The sequence below is a fragment of the Vicugna pacos genome, chromosome 16 (genome assembly GCF_048564905.1).
Source record: "Vicugna pacos chromosome 16, VicPac4, whole genome shotgun sequence".
NCBI lineage: Eukaryota > Metazoa > Chordata > Mammalia > Artiodactyla > Camelidae > Vicugna > Vicugna pacos.
This window is the reverse complement of record NC_133002.1, coordinates 13,875,103-13,894,025: the sequence shown is the minus strand read 5'-3', so window position 1 is coordinate 13,894,025 and position 18,923 is coordinate 13,875,103. Positions and strand designations below refer to the sequence as shown.

The following is an 18,923-nucleotide window of genomic DNA, read 5'->3' as shown; positions in this document are numbered from 1 at the left end:
AAAAGAGTAAAGACTCTAATAACATAATTTAATATAGAGTAAAATGTCATCTCTAATTAATCGGAGAAAAGATGGAGAATTTAATAAATGGTATTGGAACACAGGCTAACTGCTTGAAAAATGAAAATTAGGTCTGTACGTTATAGAGTACCCTAAAATATATTTCAGGTGATTGTATTTCAGTGTAAAAAGAAAACCATAAAAAACCTTAAAAATCTAGGTGAATATTTATATAATTTCTGGAGAGAAAAAAGACTTTTCGAAGCACCGATTTATAGAGGAAATGTGTAACAAATCTTACCCCCCAAAAAGCTGTAGTATGTCAAACCGCACAAAACTAAAAGGCCAACGACACACTTGAACACATATCCATTCATTCAAGGGAGACTATACTTAACAGTCTTAGCACGTGTTATACACAATGTAATACCCATATTCAAATAATACACAACAAACCTAGAAGACCGCTCAACAGAAAGATAGTCAGCGGACTTGAACAGAGAAATAATTACTAGGTGTCAGGCACTATTTTCGGCACTAGAGATGTAAGAATGAGCAAAAAGAACAAACTTCTACCTAGCACGCAGTTACTGGTCAGTTAGAAAGGAGTATTTTAATCGCAGTTTGAAGGGAAGGCGAGGATTAGGTGACTGTGGCGGATGACACACTCCGTCATTCCCGTCCCTCGACGTGTGCAGTAACTCCCCACGTGGACTCGTGGCTGGACAAAGGGCTCTGAAGGTCTCCTAATTACCTCAGCTGCTAAGCAGCCCTCTGCAAATGTCTGGCGGCCCCTCGGGAGAGAGAGTTTAGGCCTCTTCCATGCGGCTCCGGGGCAGAGGTCAGAGCAACAGGTAGAAGAGAGCTGAGGGAGGAAGCTCTCGGCTGAGTGTGAGAAAGACCGCAAAGCACAGCGATGCCTGACAGTGGGAGAGGCTGTCTGGGAGGCAGGAAGTATTCCAGGAGAGATGGGAGGATGATTGCCCCGGGCTGGCGGAGAAAGGACTTGGGGATGGGGTGAGAAGAAGTGATGCATATGATTTCTAACGGGGAAGAAGAGCAGAGACTCAGTACCCAAGCATCTCTCCTTGAGATGGTTCCTGAAATGAGAGGACAAACTCGAGAAGGTTCATGGGGGGATCAGGAGGGTAGAAACAATCCACTGGGGTTTAAAACCCACTCATAACATTTTTTTTCCTCGACCTAAGTGGCAAAGTGGGAAGTTTTATGTGCAGCCACCTACCCCTTCTGACCAATCTGGGTGACCCGGAGGGCTGCGCCATACTTGTTCTTGATCCATTTGATGCCTTGCAGCTGAGGGTCCACCAGGAGCGGCCAGCGCTCGCAGTGGAGGAGGATGGCGGCATTCTCCGTGGACATGCGGTCCGCAGGGAGGCCCTCATTCTGCCAGGCAGCCACGTCGGCATCATCTGTCAGCATCTTCAGGGGATCCAGCGTGGGGGTCACTGGGATGGGCACCTGGCGGTGAAGAAATGCCACATGTGCTCAGAGCGGAAGCACACGCCCTTGGCTGGGATGGACTCCACAGGGGCTCACTCCAAGGATGGACACAACTCCAACAAATGCAAGACCCAAATCCCCCTGAGGAGCGCTTTTCTGGCTGTGTGCTTGTTTCTGGAAGCAGGCTTTCCTAAAGTCCCGAGAGTCTTTTTATTGATTTTTTCTTGATGGAAGAACAGCAGCAGAAATTCCACCCCTGCAATCCTCTGTTTTTCAGTATGTTCACCTAAACCAGATTTCTGCCACCAATTATTTGTATTTCAGTCAGCAGCCTCCATACGTCTTCACTCACGTTAACAGGTCCCTGCTCTGCTGCACTTCTGTGCGTCCCCAACCAGGCCCCACGCCAGCCCCACTGAGCACTCTCTCCTCCCCTCTCATCACTGTCACCACTTGTGGACCAATGCCCAGCTTTCCCCTGCTGCCAACCACTCCCTTTCCCGCCTGCCTGCTGGTGCCCTGGGAGGCCTGGGAGCAAGCCCTCGGCCCTGTCCCCCTGGGAGCCTGTGCCCACCAAACCCTCCCTCTTCTGTCTCTGTTGACCTCTCTCAGCTCATTTAATTCTTCTACAAGTAATCTTTTTCACTGGAAGCACATATACCTTTGTTGTTGTTGTTAGCGGAGGCACTGGGGATTGAACCTAGGACCCTGTGCATCCTAAGCCCGCATTCTACCACTGAGCTATATCCCCCCACATCCACTTTTTAAAAAATTGGAGTAAAAGTCACATAACTTAACCATTTGAGAGCACACAAGTCAATGGCACAGTCCATTCCCAGTGCTGTGCAACCATCAACTCTGTCTTGTTCCAAAACACTTTCTTCACCCCAAAAGGAAGCCCAGTGTCCATTAGCAGTCCCTCCCCATTCCCTGCTTCCCCCGGTTCCCAGTCTGTCTGCTTTCTGTGCCTGTGGATTCACCTATCCTGGACGTTTCACGCACACGCTATCATGCGGTGCGTGACCTTTTGTGTCTGCCGCTTTCACTGAGCAGAATGTTTTTGGGGTTCACACAGACGCCCTTGTAACCACTCCATCCCTCTCTTCTTTGCAGCGTGTCTTCCCAGTCGCCTGAGGAAACCTCTCCAGGCCATCTCCTTTCCCTACACTCAGATCTGGGAAGGCACCCATGGCCAGTGTTAGACCTTCAAGCAAACCTCAAAAGGGAAACCAGCCACTGGAGGTTCTCATCCTGGGATCAGAGACGTATTTCAGTAGAACTGTTTCCCTTGTGATCGTATGCATTCTACTTCATGCGCTCAGAAGCACCACCGTGGGAGGAACCCAGAGTCTTCCCAGACTGCCACAGGGGCCCGTGGCACAGAGGTGCTCCAGGACCCCAGACCAGCCGGGACAGTCCTGCTTGCGGCCACTGGGCTGCTCACCTTCCTTCACGCCGCTAACGATCTCTTCTCAACAATTTCCTTTTCCACAAGTGTTCAAGATGAATAAGCAACAGCCTTATTTTTTGTTTATTTCCCAGTACTGTAACAGCTTTAAAAACACTCTTCGGCAAAGCATCAGGTGAGTCAGATTTTATGAGCTGAGCTGTGAAGCCAACTGTTACCAGACAGCGGGGGTTTTGTGTTCTAAGGACACACCTACAAGTGAGTTTCGGGGTCCAACCCTTACTGCACGTGGGGACTTCGTGTGCCGACGCTCTTGCAGCTGCTGCTCTGACTCCTAGCTTCTGTCGGGCTATGGACCCGGTCTTGGGGATCTCCTCTAGCTCCTGCCGGCGGAGTGGTGGAGAGTGCAGGCTGAGGACTGGGTGAGAACTGAGGGCTGTGAGGGATGTGGAAGTGTCATGATGCACACAGACACCCAGACACCCTGGATAGAGGATCCAGTCAGGAGCTAGCGTGAGGGCCGGGGAGTACAATCCACCTACTTACACCAGGAGCGGAGCACACAGGGCCAGGAGGAGAGGAGCACACAGGGCCAGGAGGAGAGGCGCACACAGGACCAGGAGGTGAGGAGCACACAGGACCAGGAAGTGAGGATGCTTTCATAAGGGTGTCTGTGGGTCACGGATGGGCCGTGCAGCTTTGGGGCCCAGTAACGAGGTACAGTGCAGTATCTGGGGAAGGAGGCCCCCCACCCAGGCTCCATTGCTGCTATGCAGTTTGGCACAAAACCAGGAAGGTTGGAGGGAAACACAGGGGCTTTTGCTGCCCGTCGGGTTTTACAGTTTTGAGGAGTGTCCAAAGACAGCCTGGGGGCAGCGGGTGGCCGGGTAGGGAAGTGTGGAAAGACACCAGTGCATGTGTCTCCCTCCTGGATCCCAGAGGTCACTGGGGGATGTTCAGGTGGTGGTGGGAGAAGGTCTGCAAGAAGGGACTAGAAGACTGGGGTTACGATTGTCACCTGAGCTCACTGGTCCCCCCAGGCTGGTGTGCTCAGGAGAAAGGCAGGCTGTACGTACCTGCAGCTGGCTCAGGTAGGGTCGCCAGGTCCCGTCCATGAGGCTCTGCCGGTACTTCTTCGTAAAGAAGCCAAGGTACGAAATAAAAGCCGTGGAAAGTAAGACGTCTCCACACAGTTTCCTTTCCTGTTGCTTGAAGTCCTGCACAGCTTCTGCCCACCTCACGTTTTCAGAGGCAAGTCCTGCCACCTACCATTTCAAAGGGCAGACGGGGGAAGGCACGTCATCCCGCCGGCCCCAGAGACATGGTTCGGCCTCGGAAAAGGCACAGCGCGCGCCTCGTGGCAGGAGACGCACAACACGGTTTACGTGGCCCTTTGATCAACGAGGGTTTGCACCCGCTGCAGCGAACACTGCGGGAAACGAGCCCTGCTCTCTGCTCTGCACTCCTTGGGCTGTGGGGAGAGGACAGGTCTGAAGGCGGCTTCCAGGCCCTGCCCGGGGGCGGAGACCAATGCGCCCGCCTCAAAGGGCTGTGGAGAGGATTTAGTATGACTGCGTGTCCGTCACTTGCACCCTGTCTGGTCTGCAAACTTAATAGAAAACTATGCACCCCCCTCTTTTCCTCTCCAAATGCTGGGGGTGTGAAAATAAGTAAAACTAGCTGCACTAGAAACAGCTCACAGTGGGCGGGGAGATGGACATGGTAATTAAGACCCAGAGCCAGAAGCACCGACACACGGGCGTGGACAAAGCAACAAGGCTGCAGAAGGCGTCCTGGCTGCACGGCCCACGTCAGCGGGGCGCCCCCCGCTCCGTGGGCATCCTCTCCCGGAGGGGACAGCCTCTTTCTGCGGGGGACTGTTGGGTACTGTTGGGCGAAGCTTGCTTCTGTGCGATGACTTACCCTTTGTTCCCCCTCGAAAGACGGCATCCTACGACGTCAGAGCTGGGAGAGACCCGAGGGACTGGCCCTCCTGCCCATCCCCACCCCATTCTTAGATCACACGGTAAAGACCAGGAAGTCCGAGCATCTCCTCAGAACCTGCAGGCCGGCAGAGGCAGGGCGGCTTCAGAGCCCACCCCTCCTGAGTCCTAGAGCAGAACACCCCACTGCCTCCTGCGAGGACCAACTCAGGAAAGGCTCCAGCTGGGCAGAGAAGGCCGTGCTCAATTCTGCAAACCAGACAGGGAACTGAACGGAAGACAGGCCAGCAGGGAGGTCCTGACTACTTCCCGCACGTCTGCGGAGGAGCTGTCTCTAAACCAAACTGTTCAGTGAAAGCGAGCACCACAAAGCTCTGCAGCAGCAGGTGCCGCAGACAGCAGCCTGGACACACTCCTGAGGCACAGCATCTTCCCCGAGCACAGCCCAGTCCCACGACTGTCATGGCTCATTTCCCCCAGACCAGAGAACCTGGCTTTGCTATGAACACAAATGGTTCTACTTCCTTTCATTGGCGAGGAAGGTGCTGTAAAGGCTCTTGGTCAAGGAGAAATCACATCCAGTGGACCTGCTTTGCAGCCTCTTAGCTGATTTATGATGAGAAATGTGAGCCACAGGGGACTGGAAAAGGCTGCAAATCCTGACTCGCCTCTCGTCAGGAGCTGTGTCTCCGCACCCTCTCCCGGGTCTGCGGCTGCCGGGACCAACAGCACACAGCGGGAGGAGGCCGCGCTGGCTTTGGGTCCTGGGCCTTAAGAGAGTGGGACCTTCTGCTACCTCGGAGCACTTGCTCTGGGAGGCCTGAGTCGCCATGTGAGACATCTGACTACCCTGCTGGAGAGACCGAGCTCATGGTCAGAAACACTCAGGGTCAGCCACCTGCCTCTTCTGCTCCGTCTCAGCTCCGAGTCCTGCCCGCACCCTACTGCCACACATCGCACAGGTGAGCGCTTCAGAGCCTGCCTATCGAGTGCTAGCTTTGGCCTTCAAGGCTTCTTCTGGCCGTGCACATCCATGTAAGCAACTCTCAGAAGCGGCCTGACTGATAGAGCGACGCTTCTCACCGCCCCACGCCCACCCCATCCCTGCAGGAGAGTCTGACTAGACCAGGGTGTGTATTCACGCTCTTCTCAGGACTCGGTCCCTGCATCCCAGCACAATGCAATTCCCCCCGACCCCCGTCAAAGCAGCACTCGGCTCTTTCCGTGCATCTGTTTTGCACCTTCTGGGCCACCTGACATGCTCAGCTCCTGTAGTTAAAGCTCTGCCGTGAGGCTCACACTCACCAGGCGATTCGCAAGGGAGATGGTGCCTGCAGTCACTTCTGCTTCTTGCTGACATTTGAGTTTGTCCGCTGTTGCTTTCTCAAACTTGGACGTGAGTTTGGCCAGGTTTTCATTAAGGTGCTGTTTAGGAAGGAACACAAGGTCTGTCGGTAATTCTAGCCCAAGTCACTTCCAGTACTTCTGAAATAGGGTTCATGTGCAGGTGTTGTTTTTTTTTTTTTTTTAGCAAGAGAACAAATCCACACTTTTATTTACTTTTCAATAAATTTAAATCCTTGAGGGGTACAGCATCACATGGATTCTGTGTCCAATGGCCTTAGCAGGAAGACTGCTTTGGAACTTGGCACAAACTACCCCGCTGTTTCCACGAACGTGAGTTGCCTTTCCCCAGATTACTCTGGTTTTGTTCTGTTTCCCACTGGGAGTTACTGTGTTGGTCTTTGCTTTGGAAACACAAGCACGACTCTTGCCTAGATAGAATTCAGTTCCATCCTGAGCATAAACACTTTCAATTTTAAGACCTGCGTACTCCCTCTGGGTCTGCAGACCCCGCTTACAACCAGCAAAAATGGCCTTGGACCACAGCCTTCCAGACGTTTATCGTTTTAGAAGTCCTGTTCCCAGCAGCCCTCCACAGGCTCCAAGATTGCTAAGAGAGCCATGGAGGTGATTTTTAAGGAAGGCTCCAACTGTGGGGAGCCATGAGGGACCAGGGAAGGCAAGTCAGGGGCGTTCTCACACAGAAGCCAGTGCAATTCCAGAGGGTCCTTCCCCAAGTGAAAGAACTAAGTTTTCTTTTTCAGCTCCTTGGTCACTGGTTCAGTGGTCACTGGTCACTTCCCAAGACTAGTCCATCAAAAGGGTTGATGGCCAAGGAGGGAAATGCTTAAATTCTGTCTCTCCCTGTACTGGGTACCAGAAGCCTGACAAAAAAGGACAAGTGCTGCTGTTAGAAGCAAGAGCTCACCAACGCCCAGGGAGGCCTGAAAACGGCCAGAAGGGTCCCAGGGTTGCTGCTGCAGCTGGTCTGTGGGTTGGGGTCGGGCTGTCTGCAACTGGGTCCTCCCCTTGCCTTAAGGTCCTAGGAGTGCAAGACAACTTCTCCTTGACCTCATCTGTTGTCTTCAATTACCCCAAAGTAGAGGAATGTTTTTTTTTAAAAGACCTGTTTTTTCTAAATTTATTAAGCACACAACTTTCGCTGCCCCTACAACCCACATTTGCACATAGACACATGGACATGCAGTAGACGCCTCCAGGCGTGTCTTGTGTCTGTGCAATAATGGGCTCCAGGCTGCCTTGTCAGTCACTACCAGGTCACAGGAGGGGCTGAGCTGCTACCGCCAGGCAGCTTACAGGGCAGGCAGTGAGCCGCCCCGTGAACGACGGCAGGCTGGCCACGCTCATCCACCTCCTCTTCTTCAGAGACGCCTCTAAAATGATTATGAAGCAATTCAAAGAGTCACGACACCAAGGAACTGTTGAGGGCCCCTCAGCTGTGAGGGATTCCCACAGTCTGATGGAAGACCACAGGGACAGAGAAGCAGAGACTGCCAGAGCAGTGCAGAGGATGCTGCAGCTTAGAGCTGGCCTCTGTTCACCAAGCGGGGAGCTGACCAGCTCTGCAGAGCCCTGCACACGCTGGTGACTGGAAACGTCAGGTGCAACGGAGGGGATGCTGAAGATGACAGGGATGCCTGGAAGCCTGCTGACCCCCGCCCCACGTGTCCACCCCCATGCCTGGTGTGCAATGCCCCAGGCCTTGGTGTCACCAGCAGGAGAGTCAATGGTGGCAGAAAAAGAACACCGGCACTTAGGATGCATGCACCAAAACTCATCTGATCTAGGAAGCAACTTCTTCCAGTCAGCCAGGTCGCCCTTGCCTGCGGAGCTGTAAGCAGCTTTTGATCACTACTCTTGTAAACATGAAAGGACAAGATGGCATTTGATGAAAGCTGAGATTAAAGGTGAACGAGAGGGAGAAAAGTGACCTAGGAAAAAGAGAACTTCAGTCACAACAAGGGCAGCTGAACAGGAAGCCCTTCATAATTAGTTTCTCAGGGAGATTCAAGATGTTTCATCCATAAAACAAGAGGAGGAGCCTAGGAAAAGGAACAGAGAACAAAAACAACTTGTGGAAATAATCACTATTGATAATGTGAAAAGTAATGTTTCAAGGGAAGGGTTAAAAGATGAATCTGAGGGACTCTGACAGTGTAAGAAAACGTACAGTGACAAAAAGAGGGAGGGAAATAGAGGACCCACCAGAAGGTCCAGTATCCAACCAGTATGCATTCCAGAAAAGAAGAGTGAAAAGGAGGCAGAAGGGAGATACAAAATCATCTTCTGGAACCGAAGGAAATCAGCCTCTACATGCCAAACACAATGCATAAAGAAAGAGCGGCCGTTAAGCACATCCATGTAAAGTTTCAGACACCAAGAATAAGGAAAATGTGGAAAGAGTTCCAGGAAGTCAGAAGCACAGTGCACCAACAAAGGATTGGGACCCAAAGGAATGAGACCCATACAGTAATGTTCTGAGGGGAAAAAATTAGCACCAGAATTTAATACTCAGCAAAACTGTCAATTCAGTTCAAAAATAAAAAGATATTTCCAGGCTGGAACATTAGAAAATTTACTTCTTACAATAACATTTCTGAGAAAGTTACTTAAGAATGAGCCGTTGCAAAACAAGAGGCGAAATCAAGAAAGAAGGTACAGGATCTAGACGTCACTGGAATGAACCCAAGGAAGCAGAGAACGTGATTACTCCCTGACACTGATTGGAGCTTTGAGCTGGGAACATGAGAGAATGAGCAAAGGGGACTCAGTAGAACACTGGACTAGATGGAGAGTTTAAAAAATTGAGGCCAAGCAAAAGGAATTAACCGAAGAGAGAGGGGAGAGGGGAAGAAAGTAAAAACTCCAGAGGGGGAAAGTTTGTATAAACAAAGGAAATGTAACTGTACTCAGATCTACTACGAACAATATAGGCAGATTCATAGACTATAGATGGAATTTACTGATTTTTCAACTTTCTGAATCAGTCAGTGGACAGAGAATGGGATAATTAATGTTGGTTACAGAACAGAATGTAGATATTTTCAGTCTTGGTGATGCAAAAGCAAAAGTAACGGTAAGTAATGAGAACAGAAGTCGGAGGTAGGAGGGAGGGGGAAGAGCTGAAGGAAAGGGTAATGGTTTCGTCTTGAAAACCGAGGGCTCCAAGGAAGCAGTGTCTACATGATGGAGCACGAAATGAAGGTGACGTCAGCTAAACACAGTTGCTGTAACGGTGCCAGGAAGACATGGGGATGAGAATCTTAGAGCCTCATCTGGCAGAAAGTCGACTGCCTGAATACGATACATCCAGAATAAGGATGCCAGCACAGCACACAGACAGGGGGCAGAAATTCAAATGAGCAGAGGCCATGAAGACAATGTGAACTAGTCAGATGAGTCTAATGTTAAAAAAAAAAAAGTAGGAGTTGGTGGGGACTATGAAAAAATGCTGCTTGAGTGGGAAGCCACTACTTAACTCCAGGGTCAGTTAGTGATATTCAGGAATCTTTTGATTATTAAGAGACTGGTGGCAGGGAGGGTGTAGCTCAAGTGGTAGGGCACGTGCTTAGCATGCATGGAGTCCTGGGTTCAATCCTCAGTACCTCCTCTAAAAAATAAATAAACCTACCCTCCCCCAAAAAAAGAAAGAAAGAAAGGAAAAAAAGACTGGCCAGAAATCAGATTTTTTGGTTTCAAATATTGGCAAGTAATGGAATCATTTTGGAACACTACGTGCAGGCTAAATACCACACACGCCAGTCACTGGGTAGCAAGCTCTGAGTGGCATCAACAACCAGTTGATTCACACAAAAAAGGAAAAGGGCAGGAGACTGTCGTTTCTCATTCCAAGCTCTTCTCTCTGATCTGATATTTGACTTGCGTGTGAGCAAACACTCAATGCAAATGCCTCGCTTGTTTGTATTACTATTATTTTTATAAATTAAAATAATAATGTGCATTCATGATAGAAAAAAAGAGAAAATACAGATAATCAAAAACCATCCAGAATCTACCACCCAGAGATCACCACCACTATTTATACTTGTATATATTTTAATTATATATATATATAAAATCAAATTGAAATTACCTTGTATAATCTGTTTTGAAAGATGCTTTTTTCCCCTTTATGGATCTTGAATATAGAATTCTTTGGTTGGAATTATCCTAAAATCCTAAAAATAAGGCTTGGGGGGTTTGCCACTGGAGGAGGCCGGCAATGACCTCAGGGACACGGAGGGAGGCGCTTTCCTGGCCTGAGTGGGCCTCCAATTTGGGATAGGTGTTGGCCTGTCCCTTCTGTTCATACTGGGCAAGTGTCTGCACCCTTGGGATGTCGACAGACATGAGGATATAAGCAAAGGATGGAGAGGAGGTTGTTAAGAGTGAGAATGAATTTTTTTCAAAAAATATTTTGGCAGAAAAGAAGTGCTTTCTTAAGGTAGCCAAGTATTTTTAAAATATTCTGCTTGCTTTCACAGGTTGAATGGGCCCATCGCGTGCATGTTTGCTACTGAAAAGGTATAAACATTTTGAAAACACTGCCTTTGCACCAAATGTTCCTTTGGTTAAAATAACTTGAGTAAGATTTCTTTGAAAATGCAGTTCCTGTAACACTTTTCTGGGAGAGACTGAAGAACATGAAAATTATCAGAAGATCTTTCTCTCCACCAACAGTCAAGGGGGTGTTACAGTATTTTGCCCTTGGTGTTCTTTCAAGAGGGCCACTGTGGGGGTGATTATCACATTTTCAGTAAACCAGCCCATGAACATCTGGATTTATAAAGCAAACATATGGAGTGACTAGTTGCTTTGCCAAAGCATCTCTTCTTTATAGAGAGACTGGTTGCAAGGATCTCTGAACTAGAGCCTTCAGCCATAGAATTTAATCTATCAAGTAAACCCAGGAGACATGCCGCATGTCTGCAGTCCTCCTTTTCACAATCTGTAAAACCCCTTTTTAGCGTCAGGAGAAATTTGCAGCGAGAATCCTATTGGCCTGGAAGGCATGTGTAGAAATGAAACATCCAGGGATTGTTTTGGACTGAACTTGATGACAGCAGTGACTGATTACCGGGGCTTGTGCATGCACGCAACGGCACGTGCAGGAGGAGGGGTGGAGGAACGCTCGGCATCCATGGCCGAGGGACCCCTGTGTCCCCACGGCTGGGCTCTGGGCTTGTGCTTCCGTGCCTTCTCTCCTTTCGTCCTCACAGCAGACTCAGGAAGCAGGGGTGATTACTGTGTCCGTTTAACTACAGGAAACTGAAGTTTGGGCACTTTAAAGGCCTTTCTAAAGGTCCCCCACAGTGGACTGGTAGGTCTGCTGATGGAATTTCTGCTGCTATGCTGTCCTGCAGGGTTCTGATTTCTACCTCTCACTTTGGTAACATCCATTTTAATGGCAAACATGAAGTTCAAGGGGAAATCTCTCCCAAACAGGTGTGAATCCAAGATCACTTCCATTCCCCAATCCTGGGTGAGGGACATATCATCGAAATATCAACAAACAGGAGGGAGGGTGTAGCTCAGCAGTAGAGCACATGCTTAGCACGCACAAGGTCCTGTGTTCAATCCCCAGTACCTCCATTAAAAAAATTAATAAGTAAACCTAATTACTCCCCCCACCAAAATATCAACAAAGAGGTTAGTAATTTTATATTTATGGCCAAGGGACCACCCTGCAAACCACAATATGCTATGTGCTTTTTTAAAAGCTTCTATAAAATGATGCAGGTAGCATCAAACACGCACAGCAGGCCCAGATGTCCACACCACTGAGAGTGAGAGGGGCAGACAGCTGGCCAGAATGGAAGGTAATGGTGCACAAGGTGAGGAAATGTGACCAAAACCTACATTTCAAAGAGGAAAAAGAATCTCCAGCTCTTGACCTTTTGTTCTTAGCTATCAGATGTGCAAAAAATACTGAATGCATTTGTGGCTAATATGATATCCACTGGTTCAGTGGATAACACTGTTCATCTATTATCTGTATCCATCTGTCATCTCTTCTTTCCTTGGAGGAAAAGGAGGAAATCCTTCAGGACCAAAGCGTAAGCCCATGGTCCAGTGGATCTGTCTTGTTTGGATGATACAGTAGTTTAGAAAGACATTTATGAAGTTTCCTCTATTGAAAAGTCAGGGGAGTTTGCAAAAGAATTTGGTTTTCTTTAAAAATCAGGCCCCTGGGGCCTGGGGCCTGGTGGAGAGTGTGGTCTGTCTCAGGATTGGGGGTCACTCACCGCAATCTTGGCTCTCACGGCAGCCAGCCTCTCCTGGGCAGCAGCGAGGTCCGAGGTGGCCTTGCTCAGTGCCTGGCGCTTGGGCTCCACGTCACAGAACACCTCGTAGAACCTCACAATGTTTATGACCCAAGAGCAGAGGCCTGCGGCTGCGGACGACTTGGTGGCCACGAACTCTGGATTGAACTCGGGGTCCTGCAGGTACGGCCTGATGGCCTTGAGGGAGTTCTCGTGAATGTTCTCCTTGTCAAAGTGGATGAGGGAGTCCAGGAAGCTGTCCACTTTGGCCATGGTGACCTTGGCGGCCTTCCAGCTGCGGTCCTTGGGCACCTTGCCCCCAGGGGCCACAAGCGCCATCACCGCCGCAGTGACATTGCTGACAGTCGGGGGTGGGGAACCAAAGGACTTCAGCTCCGTCAGGTTGGTCTGGAAGAGAGAGGCAGGTCGTTAGATGAAGAAGGATGGGCCCTCACTGTCCTCCGCCACCATGGCGCTGGGCTCTGGGTGATGGACCTGAGAGGGCCCTGGGAAGCCTGCAGCAGCCCTCGGAATTCTAAATCTCATGGCTCATGGAAAGGGAACCAAGGCGACTCCCAGTGGTTCCAGAGTCCCCTGAATGGTTAGCTGAGACTCAGCTGTGTGCTCTCCGCGCTTTGACTCGCAGCCCATCAGAAACACAGAATTATTTCATGTGCAGCTGAAAACCATAAGGATGCCAACATACCCTGAAATATACAGCATGCCATGAATAAAAGATAAGGTTATTATAAATTAATTTCCATCTTGGACTGAAGAGAATAGCACTGTAACCCAACTAATTTTTTTTCTTTAATTAAACTGCTTTGTTCCATGAGCTTGTTCTAACTACACTTGACTGTCCTGATAGCAAAGTTGCATTTCCTGCCAAGAAATAATTCAGACAGAAAGCTGGGCACTGCCTGTGCAGACACTGCCTCTGTCTAGACGTCAGTTTGTCCTTTGCTCCAAGTTTCACTTGTTCTGGAAAGATATGGCTGAAAGCGTTGACCTTGGCAAGTCCCTTCAAGTTTCCAGGCCTCAGTGTTTTCATCTGTAAGTTGGAAGCAATAAATCTGTAAGTGAAATTTTGTCAGAAATGCATATAACTTTGATTTAAGGTTTGTGGGGACTGTCAGTGAGAAATCGATGACCTCAAAAGCACTTAGTTTGAAGGCTTATTTTGTAAGTGGGGGGGAAGATCTTGATTTCAAAGATGAGATTCTTGTGCCAAATTAATTTGGGGGTGCATTTGGGCCTGGAAATCAACACGCAAGGGGGATTATTTCTAGCACCTAATGGAAGCACCTAGGAAGATTCTCCGTTTTTCCTTACAACTGTTTTCACTTTCGGTCATGACAACTTTGTCAGGCACAGGGCTGAAGGCAGCACCGGTGTGGGAGGTGTGCTTGCATACCTGTCGAAGCAGCCTCTCCCGTGCAGAAGAGGACACAGTGAAAAAATACGATCAGAAACCAAAACCCCACAACTTTAAAACAGTTTAAGTTAAGCATGTGCAATGTACTGAATTAAGAAAATATAAAATGTATAAAGATGAAATTGAATTCTATAACCCAGATACATCACTGTTAATATTTCAATGTAATTCCTCCCAGTTTTTTTACTATTCATATATACCTCTAAATTAATCACATCTCTTCTGGTTTTAGAGACAGAAAACCCAGCTGAAGGACAAAGGGGAATTTTCTCGCTCACATATCTGGGGAGGATGGGCTGGTTGCCATTTGTAAGGACCAGGGGAACTGCGTTTTGGATGTCAGCAGGAGACTCCAGACCTCCTCTTGTTTCTGCTTCTCCCTGTGCACGAGTTCCTTTTTTGCAAACCAGTTTCTTCGTGTTGCAAGCCACACAACTTACCCCTCTGACCTCAACCTGGGCCGCTTTCTCAGTCGCCCGCTAAGCTCTGCCACGGGCAACTCCTCCTAGCATACTAACTGCCAAGCTCATTCCCACCTCAGGACCTCTGCCTGGAACAATTCTTCTAAGATATTTGCGTGGCTGAGCCCTTCCCATCCGTCAAGATCTCCATTCAAGAGCCCCACCTCTCAGACAGACTCTCTGGCCAACCTCCCCTTCCTAGTCATTTCCTACACGGGCTCATTCCTGCTCATCCTCACAGAGCTCGGGGCAATCAGAAACGATGACCACTTTTTCCTCCTGGGATTACAATGTTCCTCTGGGACCAGGGACCTCACCTCTCTGGTTAACCACGGCAGTCCCAGTGCCTAGAACAGTAACTGGCACACACTAGGTGCTCATCAACAAGTGTGCTGAACGACTGAATGAGATGAACGGTGCCGGTAGCTCCAGGCTCACATCCATCACTTTGCAATCAGGAAGGAAGGAGATTTTTTTTTTCTCCACTGTAAGTCAAAGTAAAAAAGTCCTGGGAAAAGATCTTGTTCAGTTAGGTGAGGCTCCTGGAGCCCATCCCCATGGGGCAGGTGAGGTGGCACTGCCAACAGGCACACAGGATGGAACAGACATTCCTCAGAAGAAGGCAGACACGGTTCTGAGCCAGCCAGCACCAGGCAGGCTCCCCTTCCTGCCTCGAGACTCTTGTTCTAGCTGCTGCCTTGGCGTTGACTGCTCTTCCCAGGCGTCTGCCTGATGAATTTGCTCTTCTCCAAGTTTGTACTCAAATTTCTCCTTCTCAAGGAGGCTCACACTTTCTTTCATGCTGCAACCTCCTGCCTCCTCCACTCTCCTCCCCAGCGGCCCTGGCCCCAGAGCTCCCCCCGAATCTGCTCTATGGTTTTCTTTTCTCTGCAGCATCTGTCATGCTCTGACGCGTTGTAAACATTGCTTTCTCGTGATGCTTCTTGTCTCTCACCGCTCAGCTGTGCTAGAATATTATCTTCATAGAGGCAGGGTCTTCGTTCATGGGTGCATCATGTGCACCCAGAGCAGCACCTGGCCCAAAGGGCAGTTGGGGAGTCTTTGCTGAGTGCATGAGTGTGTTTGCACAGTCATTCATTTGGCACATGGAAACAGAGCGGTAAATAAGAAACGGAAAGTCCTTTTGCTCATTTAGGTCAGGGAGGTGGGCAAAAAAAGAAGCCAACCTTTGATACACTGGAAACTGAGAGGTGCTTTGAGAAGAAAGAGGGCTAATGGAATAGTGGATTCTTGGGGAGCGATGACACCACTGTCACTCGGGGGGAGCTCTGGGAAGGCCACTGGGACTGCATGCCATGTCAGCTGGGATGTAAGCGACAGGAAGGAAGCAGGGCTACAGAAGTCCGCAGGGGGCTGCTGCAGGCACGCGGACCTGCAAGCGCATGGTCCGGCTGCGGAAGCAGCTTGGCCGCTGTGCAGGCCTGGCGGCCAGGAGCGGCGGGGAGGAGAGGCAGGCCGGCCAGACAGCGAGGGTGCCCAGAGCCACTGGACAGTTTGATTTTCTTCTGCTTTCAGCGGGAAGGCAGTGGAGGGCTGTGGGCAGGGGCTGCAATGACAGGGTTTGCTTTGAGAGGGAGTTGCCGTGAGGAAACCCGTGGTGGGGCAGGCCTGCACGCGGAGGACGAGTACGGGAGGCTGCGGCCGCTGGGCTAAGGCTTTCCTGGTGAGATGGTGAGAAGGGGCTGGATTTGGGACATATTTCGGAGATAGTACAAGCAGAAATTACTGATCATTTTAAAAAGAGGTCTGACAGAAAGTCACTGGTTATTCCTCTTCAACAGGGTTTTTGGAGACAGTATACCATCAGAGGGATGAGGCATAAATCAAATTTCAATGTTTGGAAACCTAGGTCATTTCCACAAACTTACCATATGGATAATGCTTTGCTGGGCATTCCAAATAAATCTTTGTGAAAATCTTAGATAAGTTGTTTAGGATAACATTCCTAGAAGTGGATTTGTTGGGTCAAAGGATAAGAACATTTTTAATGTTCTTTGTACACATTACCAGATTATTTTCCAGGAATTTCAATACTAGTCATCAGTGTTTGAGAGGATCTGTATACACTCTCATTCTTTTCAACATCTGGTAACACTATTACATTTTTTTTCAATGTGAGGTTGAAAATGGTATCATAACATTAGCCATAATTTATTTAGCCAACTCCATATTGTTGGGCACTTAGGTTATTAAATTTTTAATAGCTGGCTAAATGATACGACCTTTTAATGACATTAGACATAAATAAGCCAAAAATCAAACTGGAGTTAAATTAGACTTACATTTAAATTATAAATTATTTGAGGAGTAGTGACATCCTTATAATATTAAATCTTCCCTGACCAAACTTGGTACACCTATCTGCCTATTCATATTTTATACTACTCAAAAAAATATGTAGTTGTCATTACATAGTTTTAACACATTTATCTATGCTTATTTTTACTGTGTGTTTTGGTTGCTATTTTGAAAATAAATTTTCTAACTGGCTACTGCTGATATCAGGAAAGCTATTAAATTCTGTAATGGGCCCTTAACCCTTCCCTTTTATTTGTTTTATTATATTTTTATGACATCCATGAATAATAATACATTTGTCTGGTATTTTACAACATTTACATGATTACCATTTTTCATTTATTATTGCACTGGCTAGAAATTCTAGGACAATTGGTTTATAATAGTAGTGAAGTGGTCGTTATTGCGCTTTTTCTATGTTAATGGGAATTTCGCTAATGCTCTACCATCAGACAGGATGTTTTGTTCCTGGACTGGGACTGATTGCTGTGTGTTAGTAAAATATCCAAATAGTCTTTTGCTCCTACTTTAATAAGAGTTTTAATAGGAATGGATGCTGGGTTGTGTTAAGGGCCATTCTGACATCTCTCAGGATGACAACAGAGCTTTTCCCTTTGACCACGGCTGGGTATGTTCATAGGTGTAGGATTACATATGGAAAACTTACCAGTTGGTACATGTTACTGTTTGAATAAATTGCTGGATTTCATTTACTAGCATTTCATATGGATGTCTTACACCACTGTTCATAAATTCGATTAATCTGAGGTTTTATTTTTCTGTGCTCTCTCTACTACTTTTAGTATCAAGCTTATCACATAATAAAGGTCTCAAAAAGTCCTGTAGGAAAGAAATTGGTTAAACTCTGTAACCCTAGAATTCTCAAAATCATTTGATTATGAAATCTACTTTTTATATAACTTGTTAAAAGTCAAATAATAGGAGAAAATATTAACAACATATATACCAAGACATAATAGTGAAAATTTATTTTAAAAAACTGTAAATAAGAAAAAGGGAAATTATCTCATGAGAAAATGGACAAAGAATCTGAAAAAATAACAGACAAAAGAAGAATCTAAATATTTTAAAAAGTACCTAGTCTCATTAGAATCAAACTATTTAAACATTTTTTTAATAAAAATTTTTTGTTTTCTTATTGAGAAAAATTATAATGGCAAGGATGTGGGGAAAGCAGTATGTAGAACTATAAGCAAGAACAGCTATTTTGGACAGAAACTGGGTATTATTTATTAAAAAAGAGCATATTGTTTACGTGCGTTTCCTATTGCTTCTGTAACAAATTACCACAAACTCACTGACTTAAAACACATTCATGTATTACCTCACAGTTCTGGAGGTCAGGATTCCTAAACTGAAGACGTGGGCAGGGCTCCTCCTGAAGGCTGAAGGGAAGATCCTGTTCCTTCCGTTCCCAGATTCCAGAGTTGGCTGATTCCCTGGCTCATGACCGCACATCACACCAGCTTTTCCACCCTCTCTGCTCCTGTCATCACTTCACTCTCTTCTTCCTTTGACCTCCTTGTCCCTCTTCTATGGACCCTTGTGATGGCATTTAGGGGCCACCTGGATAACCCAGGATAAGCTCCCCATTGCAAGATCCTTAACATCATCCACCTACAAAGTCACTTTTACCATATGAAGTAAAACACAGATCCCAGGGATCAGGACGTGACCAGCTTTGGGGGTGGAGGAGGCATTATTCAGCCTGCCATGTTGTTCTTCCAAACCACTATATTTCTTACTTGGCTCAAAGAAATATTTGCATGTATGTAGTGCAGCTGTATGCACGAGGATATTTGTATTGGAAAAAAAGAGAGAAACAAAATACACAACAATAGATAAATAGCCAAATAAAGTGAAGTACAATGACTGCATGGAATACTATAAAGCACTAAATAAGGTTTCAAAGTATGTATCGGCACGAACAGCCTTGTTTTGCGAGGAAAAGTAAGCTGCCGTAACCCAGTTGCACTTAAATATGATAGATTTTACATGTGCCTTTGCACAAATGTAAATACACAGAAAAACTGCTGGACTAGGTACAGCTTCAATTATCCCAGGAGTCCTCTTTTGGAAGAGGACTGGGGCTGGAGTGCAAAGGAGGGCAACTTTATATTTTACCCTATACATTCTATATGACTTGAATTAGTTTTAATGGTAAAAGTGCCATTGTATGTTATTTGTATAATAAAAAAATAAGCTTACTCTACGAAATACATAGGAAATAAATAGAAAATGCCAAGT

General features: G+C 47.4%; 1 protein-coding gene and 1 pseudogene across 5 annotated transcripts in view; both read right to left on the bottom strand.

Moving 5' to 3' along the window:
- Nucleotides 1–18,923, bottom strand: part of DNAH9 (dynein axonemal heavy chain 9) — a 264,304-nt gene that overhangs the window by 51,381 nt on the left and 194,000 nt on the right. For all 5 annotated transcript variants that reach the window (XM_072940756.1, XM_072940754.1, XM_072940753.1 and 2 more), the window contains 4 exons: nucleotides 12,423–12,848; nucleotides 6,118–6,237; nucleotides 3,946–4,134; nucleotides 1,244–1,479 (listed from right to left, as the gene is read on the bottom strand). In XM_072940756.1, coding sequence (XP_072796857.1) covers nucleotides 1,244–1,479; nucleotides 3,946–4,134; nucleotides 6,118–6,237; nucleotides 12,423–12,848 — 971 coding nt within the window. The remainder of the gene's footprint in view (nucleotides 1–1,243; nucleotides 1,480–3,945; nucleotides 4,135–6,117; nucleotides 6,238–12,422; nucleotides 12,849–18,923) is intronic.
- Nucleotides 6,385–6,705, bottom strand: LOC102541788 (large ribosomal subunit protein eL33 pseudogene; annotated as a pseudogene).